This window comes from Pseudophryne corroboree, chromosome 1 (assembly GCF_028390025.1).
Source record: "Pseudophryne corroboree isolate aPseCor3 chromosome 1, aPseCor3.hap2, whole genome shotgun sequence".
Classification (NCBI taxonomy): domain Eukaryota; kingdom Metazoa; phylum Chordata; class Amphibia; order Anura; family Myobatrachidae; genus Pseudophryne; species Pseudophryne corroboree.
Genome location: NC_086444.1, coordinates 585723985 through 585744300, shown reverse-complemented (window position 1 = coordinate 585744300; position 20316 = coordinate 585723985). Strand labels below are relative to the sequence as shown.

At 43.7% G+C, this 20316-nt stretch overlaps 1 protein-coding gene across 1 annotated transcript in view; it reads right to left on the bottom strand.

Annotated features, from left to right (window-relative positions):
* Positions 1–4241: 4241 nt before the first annotated feature.
* The window catches only part of GRIN3A (glutamate ionotropic receptor NMDA type subunit 3A), a 427769-nt gene continuing 411694 nt past the window's right edge, over positions 4242–20316 (bottom strand). The window contains exons 8-9 of the mRNA XM_063914221.1: positions 18010–18083; positions 4242–4905 (exon numbers count right to left, since the gene is read on the bottom strand). Of these exons, the coding sequence (XP_063770291.1) occupies positions 4572–4905; positions 18010–18083 (408 nt within the window). The 3' untranslated portion in view covers positions 4242–4571. The remainder of the gene's footprint in view (positions 4906–18009; positions 18084–20316) is intronic.

The window sequence follows — 20316 nt, the reverse complement described above, 5'->3', positions numbered from 1 at the left end:
TTAAAGGCAAGTCTCTAGCAGCGAGCTCATCTTTGATACGCTCGGATAGCCCTCCCCAGAAGGCTGCATAAAGAGCGTCATCATTCCAGGAGACTTCAGATGCCAAGGTCTGGAATTGCACCAAATACTGACCAACAGTTCGCGTCCCCTGACGCAGTCGAAGGATCTCTGAAGAAGCTGATGTCACTCGACCTGGCTCATCGAAAATTCGTCTGAACGTTGCCACGAAGTTAGCATAGGATGACAACAGAGCATCAGACCTTTCCCATATAGGTGAGGCCCAGTCTAGAGCGGCACCAGTGAGTAGAGAAATAAGGTATGCCACCTTAATGCGGTCAGTAGGGAAACTGCTGGGTTGCAATTCAAATTGGATCTCGCACTGGTTTAGGAAACCCCTGCAGGCTTTAGGGGATCCATCATATTTAGCAGGAGTCAGCAAGTGAAGATAGGGAGCAGGAACAGGTATGGTGGGTGGGGACACCACTGGAGGCGCTGGAGTCGACACACTGGACGCCCCTAATCCACGGAGGGCCGCTTGAATTTCATCCAGCCGGGAGGAGAGATCCTGGAGACAGCGAACAACATGACCTTGAGCCGCCTCCTGACGTTCAAGGCGGATTGCCAATTCTTGTATCAGCCCATTCGCTTGGGCCTGATCTCCGGCTGGATCCATTTGGTCAGTGCTTACTGTCACAACTGAGGGCTGATGACCGTGACTGGGAGCCTCAGTTGTAGGGGTTGACGGGTACCTGAATGTTGGAGGAGCGATGGGACTCCTGGACATGCGTAAAGACAGTAGCAAGGATGCCCGAAGGCGTGACCACGACAACTGGAAATATCTTTCAGTGATTTTATTAAATGAAAAGTCATAAAACGTGCAAAACCAATAGAAAGTCACAAGTGGAAATTTAGGTGTGCAACTGGTTAATACCAGTAACCTGGAATGTAGAGAAAAGTTCTGTAAACTGTAAATGAAGCTAGGGTTCGCTGGAAAACTGTAGTTGTTGAAGAGTGGCTGCTGGAAAGCCGGAATACAGACACAGGTGAGTAAGGTGATGTTGTAGAGGGTTAATCACAGAGGTGTCGTGTTGCACCACAGAGTGTAACACAGAGGAGTCAGGTTTGAATGCAGGAGAGTTCACTGGAGAATCTGTAGAAGACTGCACACAGGAACCACTGGAGACAAATGAAGCACTGACGATTTGCTGGGTGTGGATACAGGATATATATACGCACAGCCTAGCAGGGATTGGTGGGCAATTAGGCTCCAGCACTGTCTGTACAGCGGATAGGAGAAACAATATCATGTAATTGGAGTCCAACATGGCTGCGCCCATGAACACACACAGAAGGGGATTAAAGTACTCTAGCCATGTAGCAATGGCGGCGGAGGCCGCAACAGCAGAACTTCACGCGCCCAGACGCGCACAGCGGCCACAGGGACAGGAATGACAGCGGAAACACATGGAGGACGTGCATCCAGAAGGGAAAATGGTGTCTCAGTACCCGGATCGTGACATATCAGAGCTTACTTTTATATCGTTCTATTGAAAAGTAACTGTAACAAGATATGTTGCAATTTGTACCAATCGAGCACATGTATCAGCCTGCACACCTAATAATCATGCTTCATAGCAAAATGGATTTCAATGCTGCTGCTGTATTATTTTAATTGGTATTCACTGTTTAGATATTTATATTTGCACTTTGCACTATTATATGTCTGGATGACGTCAGTTCCCACAGTCCGGGCTGTTTTGACCGGAAGTGAACACTGGCGTCAGCATGGTGATGGGGGTGATTCTGCATAAATATGGTGAGTGTCTCATTATTGTTTTATGCTTGACAAAAGCGCAATAAAGTAGAGATGAGCGGGTTCGGTTTTACTCGGTTTTACTCGATTTACTCGGTTCTCAAAACGGCATCTTATTGGCTCACGGACGTCACGTGTTTTGGATAGCCAATAAGAAACATCCGGATAAAACCGAACTGACGTTAATTCTGGCGTTACATTCGAACCCGCTCATCTCTACAATAAAGCACTGAAATGTTGCTTTATAGCAGTGCAGTATTGTCTCTTTATTTGGAGTGCCGCCGAGAGTGAATTGTGTTACCTGCTACCTGAGGGGAGCAAGACTGGAAGGCACCCAGCACCTTACATGAAACCTATGCGATTGAGTGCTGGTATTTCGCTTCTGTATATATATATATATATATGTCTCAATCCACAGCAGCTGGCACTCTAATGACTCTAAGCACCTTGCCGCAGCATACACAACTTTCAAATAAGAAAGGCACTGGAGGATATTTTAAATGCAAAAAAAGGCTTGTATTATTGAGCAACATTTCGGAGTGAACACCCCGTAGTCAGGACCATACAAGTGTAAAAATTGTCCTGTTGCCTTACCTCACTGTAGGCTTTCATAAGGGAGGTGCAGAATGGCAGGCACTCACTCATAGGCATCAAGTAATGAAGACAACGTTGTCTTCATTAATTGATGCCTATGAGTGCCTGTCATTCTACACATCATATATATATATATATATATATATATATATATATATATATACTGTAGAAATTTACATATACCTTTTATGTCATTTACCTTTCTTTCTATAAGATTCTATTCCAACAACTATGTTGTATATATAGGTGTAGCTATAATTGGCGCAGTGTGTGTGGTGCACACGGCCCTGGTTTTAGAGGGGCCCACACCGCACACCCTGCACCCATTCATTATATTTACCTCTCCGGGAATTTTGCTCTACTGTAGTAAATTTTTTATATATATATATATATATATATATATATATATATATATATGTAATCGGTTCATGATCTATTAGATGCACATAAAAGTCTCTTCCCAGTAGATGTAGTGTGCAGCTGAGCAAAAGTACATCAAGACTTTACTAGGTAATAATTCTCACATACATCTAAAAACACAGTGACATGGTTCATTAACTCAGCAATCATTTACAAAGCAAAACTATGCCTTGTAAATGATTGCCATTTCAAAAATTCTGGAGATCGGCTTGGATCGCGCACCTCTAATATCAAACCTGAGGATTATCCAGGATTAGATACAGCTCCAAGAGAGTTGTGTTGCAGTAGATGACAGAGTGGTGCTGCAGTGGGTAGCAGAGACACTGGGTGCTTCGGTAACGCTGGCATTGATACACCTTGGCTGAGTTAATGAACTATGCTACTGTGTTCTTAGATGTATGTGAGCATTTTTACCCAGAAAAGTTTTGTCATACCTATAAATAGTGTAGGTGTGGCTGGCCTATTTGAAATTTGGACTGCACTGCAGCCCCACCTCTGGAGTGTTCACATGTAAGAAAAGGTGCCATAATATGCCATAAGTATAAAGGTAAAGAACATCATTACTGCACAAACTGGCATTTGAGACTATCATTGTTTTAAAGTCCAACCCAAAAATGTTAACATTTTCCCCTAATGTTGAAGGTCAGTAGAATTTATAGGTCATGAATGCTTCTGTATTCTAAACAGGATTAGAAAACTTCAGAATTCTATTGGCTGTTGAGTGATTCTGTAACTTTTTTGCATATATATTGGTTTAATAAAAGTCCTCAGCTAACTTTTCGCACTTTGTTTTTTAGCAAATGTCCAACTAAAACAAAAAAGCAGCAGTTCTGATAAACTCTGCAGGCTTATATACTTGTTACTCATGAATTCAGCCCTAAGTGCTTGTGATGAATATAAATATCAAAATCAATACATGTTTCATTTGTGAAAGGTACAAAAAAGTTTTTAACATCCTGCAACTCAATGCCATTAGGTATTCATTTGTCAAGATTGAATGAGTGTCAGGATATAAATTCTAAAACAGTTTTTGAATTAATCTTTTTCTTTACACTCTTGCAGTCTCTGTCATCCTTCCAATACACTTTCATAACTTTACTCATATGCTAAAGTACAGATATAAGTCATCAAGTTGCTATTGGGGAACTGTTCAGAAATACCCAGAAAGTCCAATAAACATAAAATCTTTATTATTGTCTTTCACTGACCTCTTCAAAAATGCAATCAGTTTTAGGTTTCATCAAGCACGTTGCTGAGCTTCCCACAGAAGTCCATTACAGTGTGGATGAGTAATTAATTTCTCACCCTCATTCTCATCTGGCCTTAAACTGCTGAAATTTCAATTTCAGAGACACACATTAAATGCAAATTTCCTTCATAAAAGTTAAAAACACTAGCAAAGGACACAGTGAAGATAATTCAAAACCATTTTAGTTTTATTAATGCACACTAAGGGGCTCAGAAGTGAAAACCATCATTTAATACCATAGAAGGGACATAAGGGCAATTGTGGTTCCGAGTTTTAAAAGACTCCAAGGTCACATTTCATACTGGATAACAGTTCACATGGACTAGAGAAATACAGGTTGGATCTTACAAAAATGACAAACAAATCTCAGAAGAAGTAAAGAAATCATGTCATCATGTACAATAGATATCTTGGTGTCCAATGACCACACAGATTCAGTTCCAAATGCGACTTTTGTCAGTAATAAATGTTCAATGTTAAGATGAGAAATTTACTTTAAGATTCAGAAGTCCTGTTTTTTCTCTGGTACTCTTCCAGTTCATGTTTTCTGTTCATGGCTATTTGCAATTCTTGCTTAATAACCTGAATCTGTTTTTCAAGTTCTGACAGCTCCTGTACAACTGAATTTCTAGATATGTTAAGGGTTTCAGCCTCCCCATTTGTGGTAAGTAATTTTGGAGTTTCTCTCCTTAACTGGGGCAGAGGCAAATCTTGTTGGTGCCTGAAGGTTAATTCGTTGTGTGCTCCTTTCATGATATATTTCCTCCTGTTACAACTACTCTGGTTAGCAGTATTCCACACACGTTGTTGACTGTTTCCTGTATTGCATCTGAAATTAAATTAATAGAAATACAGTTATAAATCATGAGATTTGTAAAGTTCTAATAATTAATGTTAATGTATTCTGTGTCTAATACAAGTACTCTCTATTTACGGTATACACATTATTTATGTTACTGTCTCGGGCAATAAATTAATACCTTTTAAGAAGTAAAATACATACCCTACTGATTTGTAACCATTGTAAAGCATAATGTTAATCACAGAATATTACTTAGCCAGTGTTTAGAATTCCATCTACAGTATGTTAGTGGGGTCCCAATGCCTACCGCTGTCCAGTGCTGATCTCCTGCTCCTACCCAAAGTGGACCTAGATAGTACATCACAACAATGTAACAGACATTAGGGGACCCACTAAACTAGATAGAATGGAAAACTCCGCGTAATATCTTTTGATAATACACAGTATCTTATAGAACTCCACCCAAAATATATATTAAGGTGTTGTGTGGTGTTACCCTGTAAGGAGCAAGGACGAGCATATCAACCCAATGCTAGCTAGAAATGTATTCGAAATTACAACGTCCTGCCATTCTCCTGGATTAGCAATGGGCATGCATAATAGTATACCATTGAAAGTGCCGAGGCAGTCGGATCTTAGAATCTATAGCATATATAGCCCTGCCCTGATGGATGGCACATAATGTAATAATGTTGGAACAGAAATATGAATTCTTCACAAAGACCAATGTGTCTCTTTCTAGGACTGCTGTGGTAGCTACTTTTAGAAGAGCTCCAGAAACTGATTACATTTCTAAGAGCTGATCGCAGTGCTTTTATTTAGATGATACTTACTAGCATGCAGAACCAGCATCCTTCATTTGGGTATAAATTTATATTCCTATAACTGCTTTCAGAAACAGTAAAAAATCTATCAAACATTTACCAAGCTTGTATCAATGTGTTACTTTAGGGGAGTAACTGCACCTTTTTCATCGAAAAAAAAAATACTGGGTGTCCCTAGCATTTATATTTGTTTCCATTCACAGTAACAATCTGAAGTTAGTGCAAGAAGAATGTGGAAGACAGTACCATCTTGCATGCCATGGGCCTAATTCACAGATGTATAATAATGCCTTCACAGCTACAATCTCGTAAGCAGCGAATGTACAAAAATATGTTAACGCTGTCATCACCTGAAATGTATTGAGACGCCCTAGTGGCGGCTTCACAAATTGGAGCAACTGCATACAAATATACAGTACAGCGTGGTCAGAGATCCTTCCATAACTGACTCCCTGAATAACCTTATGGTTGCGCAGAATGGCCACTGGTGCCATGTTTTCTGTGTACAGGATCGCAGTTATAGGCCGAGACAAGACCTGAAAATGATTGCAGCACACCTACTTCCTGTTACATCCCCCAAAAGCTCCCTGACTGTCAATCACTTTGCAAATGAATTCTCACTGCGAGTGGCATCACAAAGGTGCCTTGGTGTGTGTGCGGCACGACTGCGACCCATAGAAAGTCGGCACATAGAAGGACTTTGACCCATAGAAAGTCGGCCCATAGAAGGACTGTGACTCATAGAAAGTCATCCCACAGAAAGACTGTGACCCATAGGAAGTTGGCCCACAGAAAGACTGTGATCCATAGAAAGTCGGCCCATAGAAGGACTGTGATCCATAGAAAGTCGGCCCATAGAAGGACTGTGACCCATAGAAAGTCGGCCAATAGAAAGACTGTGACTCATAGAAAGTCAACCCACAGAAAGACTGTGACCCATAGAAAGTCGGCCCACAGAAAGACTGTGATCCATAGAAAGTCGGCCCACAGAAAGACTGTGATCCATAGAAAGTCGGCCCATAAAAGGACTGTGACCCATAGAAAGTTGGCCGACAGAAAGACTGTGACCCATAGAGAGTCGGCCTATAGAAAGACTGTGACTCATAGAAAGTCGACCCATAGAAAGACTGTGATCCATAGAAAGTCGGCCCATAGAAGGACTGTGACCCATAGAAAGTCGGCCCACAGAAACACTGTGATCCATAGAAGGTCGGCCTACAGAAAGTCTGTGACTCATAGAAAGTCGGCCCATATAAAGACTGTGATCCATAGAAGGTCGGCCCACAAAAAAACTGTGATCCATAGAAAATCGGCCCATAGAAACACTGTGATCCATAGAAAGTAGGCCGATAAAATCACAACGCTCTATAAATATCAGCATTGCGTATATCTCTGAATCAAGACCTATGTTGGTTGCAATGCATGCTCCTGCATAGCAGCCCAGTATATTGGTACCATGCCAGGTATCCCTACAGACAACAGCTAAACAGCTGCAGAAGACGGTCAGAAAGACATTACATACTGTATAGCTTCTTCAAATTCATTACACATATTATACTACGAAAACAAAACAGAAAACCCCAGAACACTGTTTAGGAACAGTTTGAATTTTCATAAAATTATAAAGTTAGACCAAAATTTATAACATGATGGAAATCTCATTAACATGTACCATTGTTTTTTTTATTTTCTCTTCACTCGTTGGCTATTACTTAATCTCTGTGCAAAATTTAAATAGGGATTCCAAGTGTACAGAGTAAATGGGGCATTTAATTGAAAAGTAATCATGCATTACATATGACTATTCCAGTTATAAACTGTTGCTTGCTCTGCAATTAACCTATATTTTGCTTTAAAGATAACTGTTTAAGCCACATTAGGCAACAGAAGAAACAAAAATTAAAGTCACTTTAGATCAGTATATTGTTGTTTCTATCTATTAGGATGGCAAAAAAGGTTAATGTAAGAGAGGAAAAGACATTAGATAACAACAAAAATTGATTGTCTTTCTGTATACAGAATGACCATGATCCTCGAGTGCAACATGCAGAAATAAAGCCTGTTCAACACAGCCGCAACAATTAATGGAGTTTTAAAACGCTTGCACAAATGCATGTATAAGATGCCAGCTTTTGTTAAGTTTATGAAGTTTCATAAGTGACTGATCCAATAATGGGAGTCATTACGACCCGATCGCAGCGTGCTTTCACTCGCACAGCTGCGACCGGGTCACTACTGCGCATGCGCGGGGGGCGTAATGCGCACGCGTGTTGTGTGCCGGGCAACGATGCAGGGAACGAAGAAAGTGATTTCAGCGGCGATTGCTGGAAGAGGATAGGCGGTGGGTGTTCCTGGGCGGCCACACAGCGTTCGGAACCATTTGCTGGGAGTGGTAAGGAAAACGCAGGTGTGTTTGAAGAAACACAGGCGTTTCCGGGGCGGGTGTTTGATGTCAGAGCCAGGACTGAACAGGCTGAAAATGTTGCAGCTGGTAAGTATGTCTAGACCTACTTAGAAACTGCACACATTTTTTCCCCATAGCAGGGCTGCACAAGCAATTGCAGCCTTGCTATGGGAAAAAGCCCTCCCCCATAGGCGGAGTATAGTTGATCGCATGGGCTGCAAAAAGCAGCTTTGTGAAATCAACTCGTAATCAGGCCCAATATGATTTGCTGGGTCAAACATGGACACAAATTAAGTGGCAGGACAAACTTTCACACTTGGAGAAAATAAAAGCACAATATATTTTGATTAATATTGGAGGACATTTACTTCAAGTAACTTTTGTGCTCCTGCCTGTGCTGTCCATACGTCTGCATATGTACAAAGTACATAAATCTGTCTGATGTCACTGGTCTAAAGTGGGAGCTCTACCTGTGTACAAGTCATGAGCGCAAAGTATAAACATACAAAGTTATACTGTATCTAGAATTGCAAAAAATTGGGCATTTAGTATGTAGAACCACAATGATAAAAATGCCTGAGAATGAGCAACCAAAAGCTAATGGCACATTGTCAGGCATGCCCAGGAATCCAATCACTAAGAGATTAATTTCAGTCTATGGGGTATATGCAATTGCGGTCGAATTCCCGAAATTGTCGAATTTCGGGTCATTTTCGACCAAAAAAAAAATTCGCCTATGCAATTCAGTGCTTTCCGACCAAAAAACGGACTTTCAAAATTCGACTTTTTGAAATTCGAATTTTTGCAAATTCGACTTTTCTGCAATGATATAAGTGCTGCAATTCGACCAAAGCATATTCAATTCAAGTTTGGAAATTCGACAGCAGTGCTTTTAGACAGCAAATTCGTCATTTTCAATCCGCCACACTTTGGAGGGTGAAAACAAATAAAAAAATTTTAAACATGTTTTTTTTTGTGTTTTTTTTTTTGGGAATAGCAGATCTATTTATATTAGAAGGGATTAGGTACTTTTTTTTTTTTTTTTGGAGGCACAAATATTATTTATATATTTTTTAAAATATTTTTTTTTATTTTTTATTGCTGGAACGGTAAAATCCTAAAAAAAAATGGCGTGGGGTCCCCCCTCCAAAGCATAACCAGCCTCGGGCTCTTCGAGCTGGTCCTGGTTCTAAAAATGCGGGGAAAAAATTGACAGGGGATCCCCCGTATTTTTAAAACCAGCACCGGGCTCTGCGCCTGGTGCTGGTGCCAAAAATACGGGGGACAAAAAGCGTAGGGGTCCCCCGTATTTTTAACACCAGCATCGGGCTCCACTAGCTGGACAGATAATGCCACAGCCGGGGGTCACTTTTATGCCGTGCCCTGCGGCCGTGGCATTAAATATCCAACTAGTCACCCCTGGCCGGGGTACCCTGGGGGAGTGGGGACCCCTTCAATCAAGGGGTCCCCCCCCAGCCACCCAAGGGCCAGGGGTGAAGCCCGAGGCTGTCCCCCCCCATCCAATGGGCTGCGGATGGGGGGGCTGATAGCCTTTTGTGATCATGAAAAGAATATTGTTTTTTCCAGCAGTACTACAAGTCCCAGCAAGCCTCCCCCGCAAGCTGGTACTTGGAGAACCACAAGTACCAGCATGCGGGAGAAAAACGGGCCCGCTGGTACCTGTAGTACTACTGGAAAAAAAATACCCAAATAAAAACAGGACACACACACCGTGAAAGTAAAACTTTATTTCATACGTCGACACACACATACTTACCTATGTTCACACGCCGACATCGGTCCTCTTCTCCATGTAGAATCCAGGGGTACCTGAAAATAAAAGATCAATATACTCACCTCAACCAGGCTCCAGAGATAAATCCACGTACTTGGAGAAAAAAACAAACCGAACACCCGCTCCATGCCGGACTGAAAGGGGTCCCATGCTGACACATGGGACCCCTATCCCCGAATGCAGAGAGACCTGTCAGTGACAGCTGTCACAGAAAGGTCTCTATAGCCAATCAGGAAGCGCAACTTCGTTGCGCTCATCTGATTGGCTCTGTGCGTCTGAGCAGACAGCGCATCGCACAGCCCAGTCCATTATATTCAATGGTGGGAACTTAGCGGCTAGCGGTGAGGTCACCCGCCGGTCAGCGGCTGACCGGCGGGTGACCCCCCCGCTAGCCGCTAAGTTCCCACCATTGAAAGTAATGGAGCGGTTTTGCGATGCGCTGTCACATCACAGACAGCGCACAGCCAATCAGATGAGCGCCACGGAAGTAGCGCTTCCTGATTGGCTGAAGGGACTTCAGTGACAGGAGTCACGTGATGTCCCGGCATTCGGGAGAAAGGGGTCTGATGTGAAAGCATTGGACCCCTTTCTAGTCCGGTATGGATCGTTGTTCGTTTTTTTGTTTTGCCAAGTACGTGGATTATCTCTGGACCTGGATGTACCTCTGGACGCTGGAAGGTGAGTATAATTTTTTCACAGGTACCTCGGATCGTCGGAGACCGTGGCAGTCGGCGTGTCAACATAGGTAAGTATGTGTGTGTCGGTAGTGTGTAATAAAGTTTTACTATCAAGGTGTGTGTGTCCTGTTTTTATTTGGGTATTTTTTTCCCAGTAGTACTACAGGTACCAGCGGACCCGTTTTTCTCCCGCATGCTGGTACTTGTGGTTCTCCAAGTACCAGCTTGCGGGGGAGGCTTGCTGGGACTTGTAGTACTGCTGGAAAAAACGATATCTTTTTATTATCACAAAAGGCTATCAGCCCCCCCATCCGCAGCCCATTGGATGGGGGGGACAGCCTCGGGCTTCACCCCTGGCCCTTGGGTGGCTGGGGGGGGGGACCCCTTGATTGAAGGGGTCCCCACTCCCCCAGGGTACCCCGGCCAGGGGTGACTAGTTGGATATTTAATGCCACGGCCGCAGGGCACGGCATAAAAGTGACCCCCGGCTGTGGCATTATCTGTCCAGCTAGTGGAGCCCGATGCTGGTGTTAAAAATACGGGGGACCCCTACTCTTTTTGTCCCCCGTATTTTTGGCACCAGCACCAGGCGCAGAGCCCGGTGCTGGTTTTAAAAATACGGGGGATCCCTGGCCAATTTTTCCCCTGCATTTTTAGAACCAGGACCAGCTCGATGAGCCCGAGGCTGGTTATGCTTTGGAGGGGGGACCCCACGCCATTTTTTTTCCGGGTTTTTCACGTTTTTTTACCGTTTTTTAAAATCGCGGCAAAATCCGCCAAATCGGCCGATTTTTGCCCGCGACTCTGGCGAATCCGTTTTTCATTGAATATGGTGAATTCCGGAAGCCACCTTCCGGGATTCACCTGTCGAATTGAGTCGAATTAAAAAACGGCGAAAATTGCCGCGAATTCGACCGCAATTGCATATACCCCTATGGGGTATATGCAATTGCGGTCGAATTCCCGAAATTGTCGAATTTCGGGTCATTTTCGACCAAAAAAAAAAATCGCCTATGCAATTCAGTGCTTTCCGACCAAAAAACGGACTTTCAAAATTCGACTTTTTGAAATTCGACTTTTTGCAAATTCGACTTTTCTGCAATGATACAAGTGCTGCAATTCGACCAAAGCATATTCAATTCAAGTTTGGAAATTCGACAGCAGTGCTTTTAGACAGCAAATTCGTCATTTTCAATCCGCCACACTTTGGAGGGTGAAAACAAATAAAAAAATTTTAAACATGTTTTTTTTTGTGTTTTTTTGGGGGGGAATAGCAGATCTATTTATATTAGAAGGGATTAGGTACTTTTTTTTTTTTTTTTTTGGAGGCACAAATATTATTTATATATTTTTTAAAATATTATTATTATTATTTTTTTTTTTTTTATGCTGGAATGGTGAAATCATAAAAAAAAATGGCGTGGGGTCCCCCCTCCAAAACATAACCAGCCTCGGGCTCTTCGAGCTGGTCCTGGTTCTAAAAATGCGGGGAAAAAATTGACAGGGGATCCCCCGTAATTTTAAAACCAGCACCGGGCTCTGCGCCTGGTGCTGGTGCCAAAAATACGGGGGACAAAAAGAGTAGGGGTCCCCCGTATTTTTAACACCAGCATCGGGCTCCACTAGCTGGACAGATAATGCCACAGCCGGGGGTCACTTTTATGCCGTGCCCTGCGGCCGTGGCATTAAATATCCAACTAGTCACCCCTGGCCGGGGTACCCTGGGGGAGTGGGGACCCCTTCAATCAAGGGGTCCCTCCCCCCAGCCACCCAAGGGCCAGGGGTGAAGCCCGAGGCTGTCCCCCCCCATCCAATGGGCTGCGGATGGGGGGGCTGATAGCCTTTTGTGATAATAAAAAGATATTGTTTTTTCCAGTAGTACTACAAGTCCCAGCAAGCCTCCCCCGCAAGCTGGTACTTGGAGAACCACAAGTACCAGCATGCGGGAGAAAAACGGGCCCGCTGGTACCTGTAGTACTACTGGGAAAAAAATACCCAAATAAAAACAGGACACACACACCGTCGACAGTAAAACTTTATTTCATACGTCGACACACACATACTTACCTATGGTCACACGCCGACATCGGTCCTCTTCTCCATGTAGAATCCACGGATACCTGAAAAGAAAAGATCAATATACTCACCTCAGCCATGGTCCAGAGATAAATCCACGTACTTGGCAAAAAAACAAACCGAACACCCGCTCCATGCCGGACTGAAAGGGGTCCCATGCTGACACATGGGACACCTTTCCACGAATGAGACCTGTCAGTGACAGCTGTCACAGAAAGGTCTCTAAGCCAATCAGGAAGCGCAACTTCGTTGCGCTCACCTGATTGGCTGTGCGCTGTCTGTACTGTGACAGCACATCGCAAAGCCGCTCCATTACTTTCAATGGTGGGAATTTAGCGGCTAGCGGTAAGGTCACCCGCCGGTCAGCGGCTGACCGGCGGGTGACCCCACCGCTACCCGCAAAGTTCCCACCATTGAAAGTAATGGAGCGGCTTTGCGATGTGCTGTCACAGTACAGACAGCGCACAGCCAATCAGGTGAGCGCCACGGAAGTAGCGCTTCCTGATTGGCTGAAGGGACGTCAGTGACAGGAGTCACGTGATGTCCCGGCATTCGGGAGAAAGGGGTCTGATGTGAAAGCATTGGACCCCTTTCTAGTCCGGTATGGAGCGGGTTTTTGCGGGTTTTTTTTTTTAAACAAGTACGTGGATTTTACTCTCTGGACGTGGATTTATCTCTGGACGCTGGAAGTTGAGTATAATTTTTTCACAGGTACCCTCGGATCGTCGGAGACCGTGGCAGTCGGCGTGTCAACATAGGTAAGTATGTGTGTGTCGGTAGTGTGTAATAAAGTTTTACTATCAAGGTGTGTGTGTCCTGTTTTTATTTGGGTATTTTTTTCCTAGTAGTACTACAGGTACCAGCGGACCCGTTTTTCTCCCGCATGCTGGTACTTGTGGTTCTCCAAGTACCAGCTTGCGGGGGAGGCTTGCTGGGACTTGTAGTACTGCTGGAAAAAACAATATATTTTTATTATCACAAAAGGCTATCAGCCCCCCCATCCGCAGCCCATTGGATGGGGGGGGACAGCCTCGGGCTTCACCCCTGGCCCTTGGGTGGCTGGGGGGGGGGACCCCTTGATTGAAGGGGTCCCCACTCCCCCAGGGTACCCCGGCCAGGGGTGACTAGTTGGATATTTAATGCCACGGCCGCAGGGCACGGCATAAAAGTGACCCCCGGCTGTGGCATTATCTGTCCAGCTAGTGGAGCCCGATGCTGGTGTTAAAAATACGGGGGACCCCTACTCTTTTTGTCCCCCGTATTTTTGGCACCAGCACCAGGCGCAGAGCCCGGTGCTGGTTTTAAAAATACGGGGGATCCCTGGCCAATTTTTCCCCTGCATTTTTAGAACCAGGACCAGCTCGATGAGCCCGAGGCTGGTTATGCTTTGGAGGGGGGACCCCACGCCATTTTTTTTCCGGGTTTTTCACGTTTTTTTACCGTTTTTTAAAATCGCGGCAAAATCCGCCAAATCGGCCGATTTTCGCCCGCGACTCTGGCGAATCCGTTTTTCATTGAATATGGTGAATTCCGGAAGCCACCTTCCGGGATTCACCTGCCGAATTGAGTCGAATTAAAAAACGGCGAAAATTGCCGCGAATTCGACCGCAATTGCATATACCCCTATGTGTAAGAAACTTCCCATTGCACTAAGAAGTCCCAGTATTACTAGGGAGATTGGGATTCGGGTTAGGACCCCTTGGGCTAATTGAAGGTACTGGTGTATTTGAGAAGCAGGATGGCCTAATAATACTGTTCTTCATGCAGACCAACAGAGAGTGAGGAGGAGAGCTACTGCAGTAAAGAAGATACCAGAGATAATACCACAGCAAAAGTCTTACTGCTAGATTTGTTAATGGTGCCCAAGGATGCAGCCTGTGACATCCAGGTGACACTACTGCTCATCCCATGTACTATGACAGTGGTGAGGCAAGAATTGGCAAATAGAATGGGCTTTTCTGTGCTGGTTCATTGAGGATGGAAGCATTGAGACCGTGTTACAGCTAGCGATGGTTATCCTTCCAAGGAGGGTGGAGCTTACGGAGGTCTGTGCACTGTACACCCGAGGGTTGAGACTCCTAGAACCTACCACCAGGTCTTCATGCCTATAAGAGCCGCTTTTCCCATAAGGCTAGATGCGCCTACCGGTACTAGGATGCCCACCAGGACATATGCCACTGGCAGCAGTATAAGCTCAACCCCTGAGTGACCGGAATCAATGCCAGTGGAGCAAAAGACCAAAAGAGGATAGAAGCTACTCTAAGAAAAGAGACTGAAGAGCAAACAATAGAAACTTTAATACAGAACTCTCCCAAACTCTGGACGACTGTCGGGCATGAAGAGAACATAAAGTATGTACACAGACAACACACCACAGAGAGACGTTAGACCAAAACAATGAAGGGACAGAGCCACTGACATAGAGAGTGATGAGGGCATGCAGGTGAGATAGATCACTAAGGAGACACAAGACAGTATAACAAGAAGACGAGGAGTACTATAAACAGAAATAACAACAGCAACCAAGACAGATAATGCAGCTGACATGGAGTACTAAGCTGATGATTACTGTATGTACTGACACAGAGCTGGAAACAGGAATACTGAGTTGGATACTGATAATTACATAACTGACACAGAGCAAGACACAGATATACCTGAGTTGGAAGCTGAAAATTACATAACTGACACAGAACCGAACACAAGAATACTGCAGAGAACAGTAACAGAATAACCAGACAAAGATTTGCATGACTAGAACTAGGACCTAGAGACAAAGGCTCCCGCTGCATCCAGGGACTCTATGACCAGCAAGCAGTGCAAGGCATGTTCAGGTGTTAAAGGAACAGTAACCAATCAACAGCCAAGCCTCCAAAGTCACTAATCCCATGCAGCTTTTACAGCAGTTAAGCAGACAGAACAGATCTGCAATTAAGCAGACAGAACAGAGTTGCAGCAATACATGTAACAGCCAGACAAACCATGGAATGCTCCAATCTGCCCATCTCCTGTGCTCTTTCTAGGAACCAGAGATCTACCTAGTTGCAGAGCAAGATTAATTCATCCAGGTAAGAAGGTAATTTATAATGTGTAAACAATACAGCAGGTTCTCTGGATATCGAGTATAGGAACACTTGTGCAGGTTGTAAGGATATCCAGTGTAGGAACAATGGAGTAGGGTTTCAAAGATGTCCAATGTAGGAACATAGTAATACAGGTCCTACTATGCAGAATGCATAACAGGAACCTGTAGCAAAGATACTAGCCTCTAGAAGAGTTGTTGTACTGGCAATCCTTTTCAGCATTTCCTGACTTAAAAAGGCACCTTGGCTGGTGTTTGGTCCACCTGATCACATGACTGGGGCCTGCTGTTCACTGAATGACTGAATGTCTGAGTGAATTCATCCAAAGATGATGGTGCCCACAGACTGGAGCTGCGGGAATGCCCAGGAAGAGACCACTAGCCACAAGCAGGTAAGTAGTTGGGTTTGTGGGGCAGCACTATGGAGACTCTGATGAGCATAAGGACTCACAGATGGACACAGTAAAGGGGCCACAGGATCTGGTGTGTAACACACAGATGACACTGCTGCTCATCCCTTATATCAAACTACTAGATCTGTTCAGTTTGATTAACCACATTCTCATGTATGTCATATGGCCCTCATTTACTAAAGATTGTGTCTGGCCCTAATTCAATGATTAAATAATTAAGGGAGCTAAAAAAAACTATAAGTGTCACTTGCAGGTCTGTGAAAGAGCAGTGTAATTATTATTAGTGACATTAGAATGTTCCATTATGCTAGGACTAGTACACCCCATTACAGAACTGTGCATGCTGAAAACTAAATTACAGCCTTTTCATTTTTGTTCCATTATACCAGTGGTTCTCAAACTCGGTCCTCAGGATCCCACACAGTGCATGTTTTGCAGGTAACCCAGCAAGTGCACAGGTGTATTAATTACTCACTGACCCATTTTAAAAGGTCCACAGATGGAGCTAATTATTTCACTTGTGATTCTGTGAGGAGACCTGCAAAACATGCACTGTGTGGGGTCCTGAGGACCGAGTTTGAGAACCTATGCATTATACCATTCTTTCAGTTCTTGCCATGACAGTAAGGGGGCTGTTGTTATTTTTGTGCCACATTTGCACTTTGTAATACTTTCTTACATGGGTAGTTGACTACTTATGAAATTTCCATGTATAAACCGGGTGTTGCCAGAGATAAAAAAAAAAATGCCTCATTTAAATTTACTTTCAAAGAGGGGTACAAGTAAAGCCAGTTTGTGGTTATCTCTTTAACTGCCTGAAGATGCACTGACATTCACCCTGGAAAGACTGACGGCACTTATGGACAATAGATTTATTCTTGTTCACGGTAAGTAGAAAAGCAAATAAGAAATGCTATATTACATTATTCCCACATACAGTGTTCCATTACTCCAATACTATAAATATGACTATGTGGTAGAAGCATATTGGGGATTTATCCTATTCTCGCTGACATGGATGGTAATAAATGAACATTAGAACCACTGTAACCATGCTGCAGGTTTTACTACTGGTGTTACCTGATCTAAACCTGTATGATGGGTAAACTTTCAAACAAATATTTATTATGATTTAAAGGGGCACATTTATTAACTCATTGAACATTTGTGGGATATCCGCTGAAAACAGCCATTTTTAATGGGGGGGGGGGGGGGGGTGTACTGCAAATCTTAAGTATCCCCCAGTGGTGCATTTGAGGGATTTCTGCAGATATGTCCAATATCTACCATCAGAACTTTATTTCCAACCATATATGCAGCCCCCATACAGTTCTCCATACTCTGGAGCTTGGCCTTGATAGCATATGGCATTACAGATGGCATTAGTAGCCTATAGTAGCCTGCAGCTACTACATCAAAAATTATAATGGATAGGTTTCCCCTGATGGGCTAGCATGCATGTTTTCTGTGTGGAATCCGTACCAGGAAGCAGTGTTATAGCATAAACTATCACTTTACTTTCAGCTCATTCAGGATCGGCTCTTATTGGATTTAATTATAAATTTGCATGGAAATATTAATCTTCACATTGCGAATGTATGCAAAAAATATTTATAATTTTTTTCAATTTTAAATGTAGATTGCGATAAATATGTCCCCTAATAACTACTGATCGCAAATTCAACCTTGAGTGCTAGAAACTACTTGTCTAAAATACATAATTAAGGGGGTTATTCAGAGTTGTTAGCAAACCAAAAAAGTTAGTAATTGGACAAAACCATGGGCACTGCAGGTGGGGCAGATGTAACATACAGTATGCAGAGAGATTTTGGTGGTAGTCTGTAGTGCATGCATTCTTACCTTTTCTCCAGTCGTTTTAGTTTCTCTTGAAATTTTTCTTCATTGAAAGAAGTGTTTAAAGCTCTGTGGAGGCGCTGTAAAAATAAATGATATGATTCACTTTAAATGTTACTTAAAATCCAAATGATGCCACTAGTCTTTTTCTCTGTATTATGTTTCTATCCTATTCATAAAATTGGTACATAGGGCCAAATGTGATCATTTTCAAGTTGTGGCAAGGGGATGCATTTAATTTACTAGGTGTTGGGATCCCGGCGGTCAGGATACCAACACCGGAATACCGACAGCTGACAATGCTGCCAGCCAGAATCCCAGCGCAACTGGGCTATTCCCACTCGTGGGTGTCTACGACAGCCATAGAGTGGGTACAGATCCTGTGGTAAGCATAGCGAGCTACTGAGCCTGCAAGGGGACTCTTATCGCTCACACCGCTGCCGGCATTCTGGTGGATGGGATGCCGCTGTCAGGATATTGACAGCCGGCATCCCATCCACCGGTCATCTATATCAAACATGCGGCTTGTGCCATGATTTATCACAGTTAGCATTCCAGCAATAAGGAAAGGATTCTTTCAAAAGTCATTTTTATTCTAATAAACACTAAGGGCCAGATTCAATTAGATGTGGATAAATAATTACCACACCAGGCAAAGGGTGGTAGCCTTCCGGCTTTAACACCAGGGCTATTCGATTACAGCCCCTTTTCCTTGCAGTGAATTACCTTGGATAAATTCTCGGAGCTCTGGGGTAACAAGTTTCAGGCACTCATAATTAGGGCATTTAACGCAGATTTCTGGTCGAGCTTCCCACAGGCTCAAAGAAAAGTCTGCGTTAAGTGCAGCCTGTGGGCTGATCCTCGAACTGCTGCAGATCTTATTGAATAGCCCCAGCAGATCAATTAGCCCACAGTACTTAACCTCAGCTAATTTAATCAGGCCCTAAGACTAATCAAAAATATCTTGAAATAAATGTATTTATAATGATTTTAGATTGCAATTTTACTCACTGTGATGAGATGCTGTATTAATGAGAACAGTGGAATCGTGACTTGGACTAATAATAATAATGTAGTGCCTCCAATTCATAATATGCAAAACATTTGTGTCCCCAATTAATAATGTCCCAGAGCAGTGTCCCTCATTCATAATATGCGACACATCTGAGGCATATAATGAACTGGGGCACAGAACAGTATTATGCCACACATCAGTGCACTCCAATTAATATGATACACAGCAACTTCCCCAATTCATGAAATATATCCTGAGACATGTGAATACATGTATGTACCACAGACCAGATTGTTTAAGAGTGCATGCAGAATCTGTGGAGTCGCGATCATCATGGAGCTAAGATCCAGAAATGCCCATGAAAGGCTGGAAATGGAGAGGTCCAAGACCAACCCCACTCCCCCAATCTCTCCCCAGAGTGTCAGAGTTGGTGTGGCACAAACCTCCTACCATTCTCAGATGGCTCACATCCAGAGCTCAGCATGACACTCCGGAAAGAGCAGAGTGCATTCTGAAGTTCATAAAACGCAAAGGCATGTCGCCCTGTTAATCCAAGCTAGCACGAACACTAGGGATGAACTGCCGCAGAAGGAGGGCCTTGTTTGGCCCACATGCCGTAGCATGGAGGGTGGTCTTCAGTATGCCGAATGTCGGGATCCCGGCGCACAGTATACTGGCACCGGGATCCCGTCACCCGGCATACCGACAGCTATTCTTTCTCGTGGGGGTCCACGACCCCCCTGGAGGGAGAATAAATAGCGTGGCGCGCGTAGCGCGCCACCGTGCCCGCAGTGAGCCTGCAAGGGGCTCCTTTGCGCTCGCCACACTGTCGGTATGCCGGCGGTCAGGCTCCCGGTGCCGGGATGCTGGTCGCCGGGAGCCCGGCCGCCGGCATACCATACTACACCCAGCATGGATGATTCTGAATTAATGTATGGTTGTAGAAATACATAGTTGAATGTACAAAAAAAAACAATGTAGTACAGGTTGAGAATCCCTTATCCAAAATGCTTTGAAACAGAAGTATTTTGGATATCGGATTATTCCGTATTTTGGAATAATTGCATACCATAATGAGATATCATGGCGATGGGACCCAAGTCTAAGCACAGAATGCATTTATGTTTCATATACACACAGCCTGAAGGTCATTTTAGCCAATATTTTTAATAACTTTGTGCCTTAAACAAAGTGTGTGTACATTCACATAATTCATTTATGTTTCATATATACCTTATATACACAGCCTGCAGGTCATTTAATACAATATTTTTGATAGCTTTGTGCATTAAACAGAG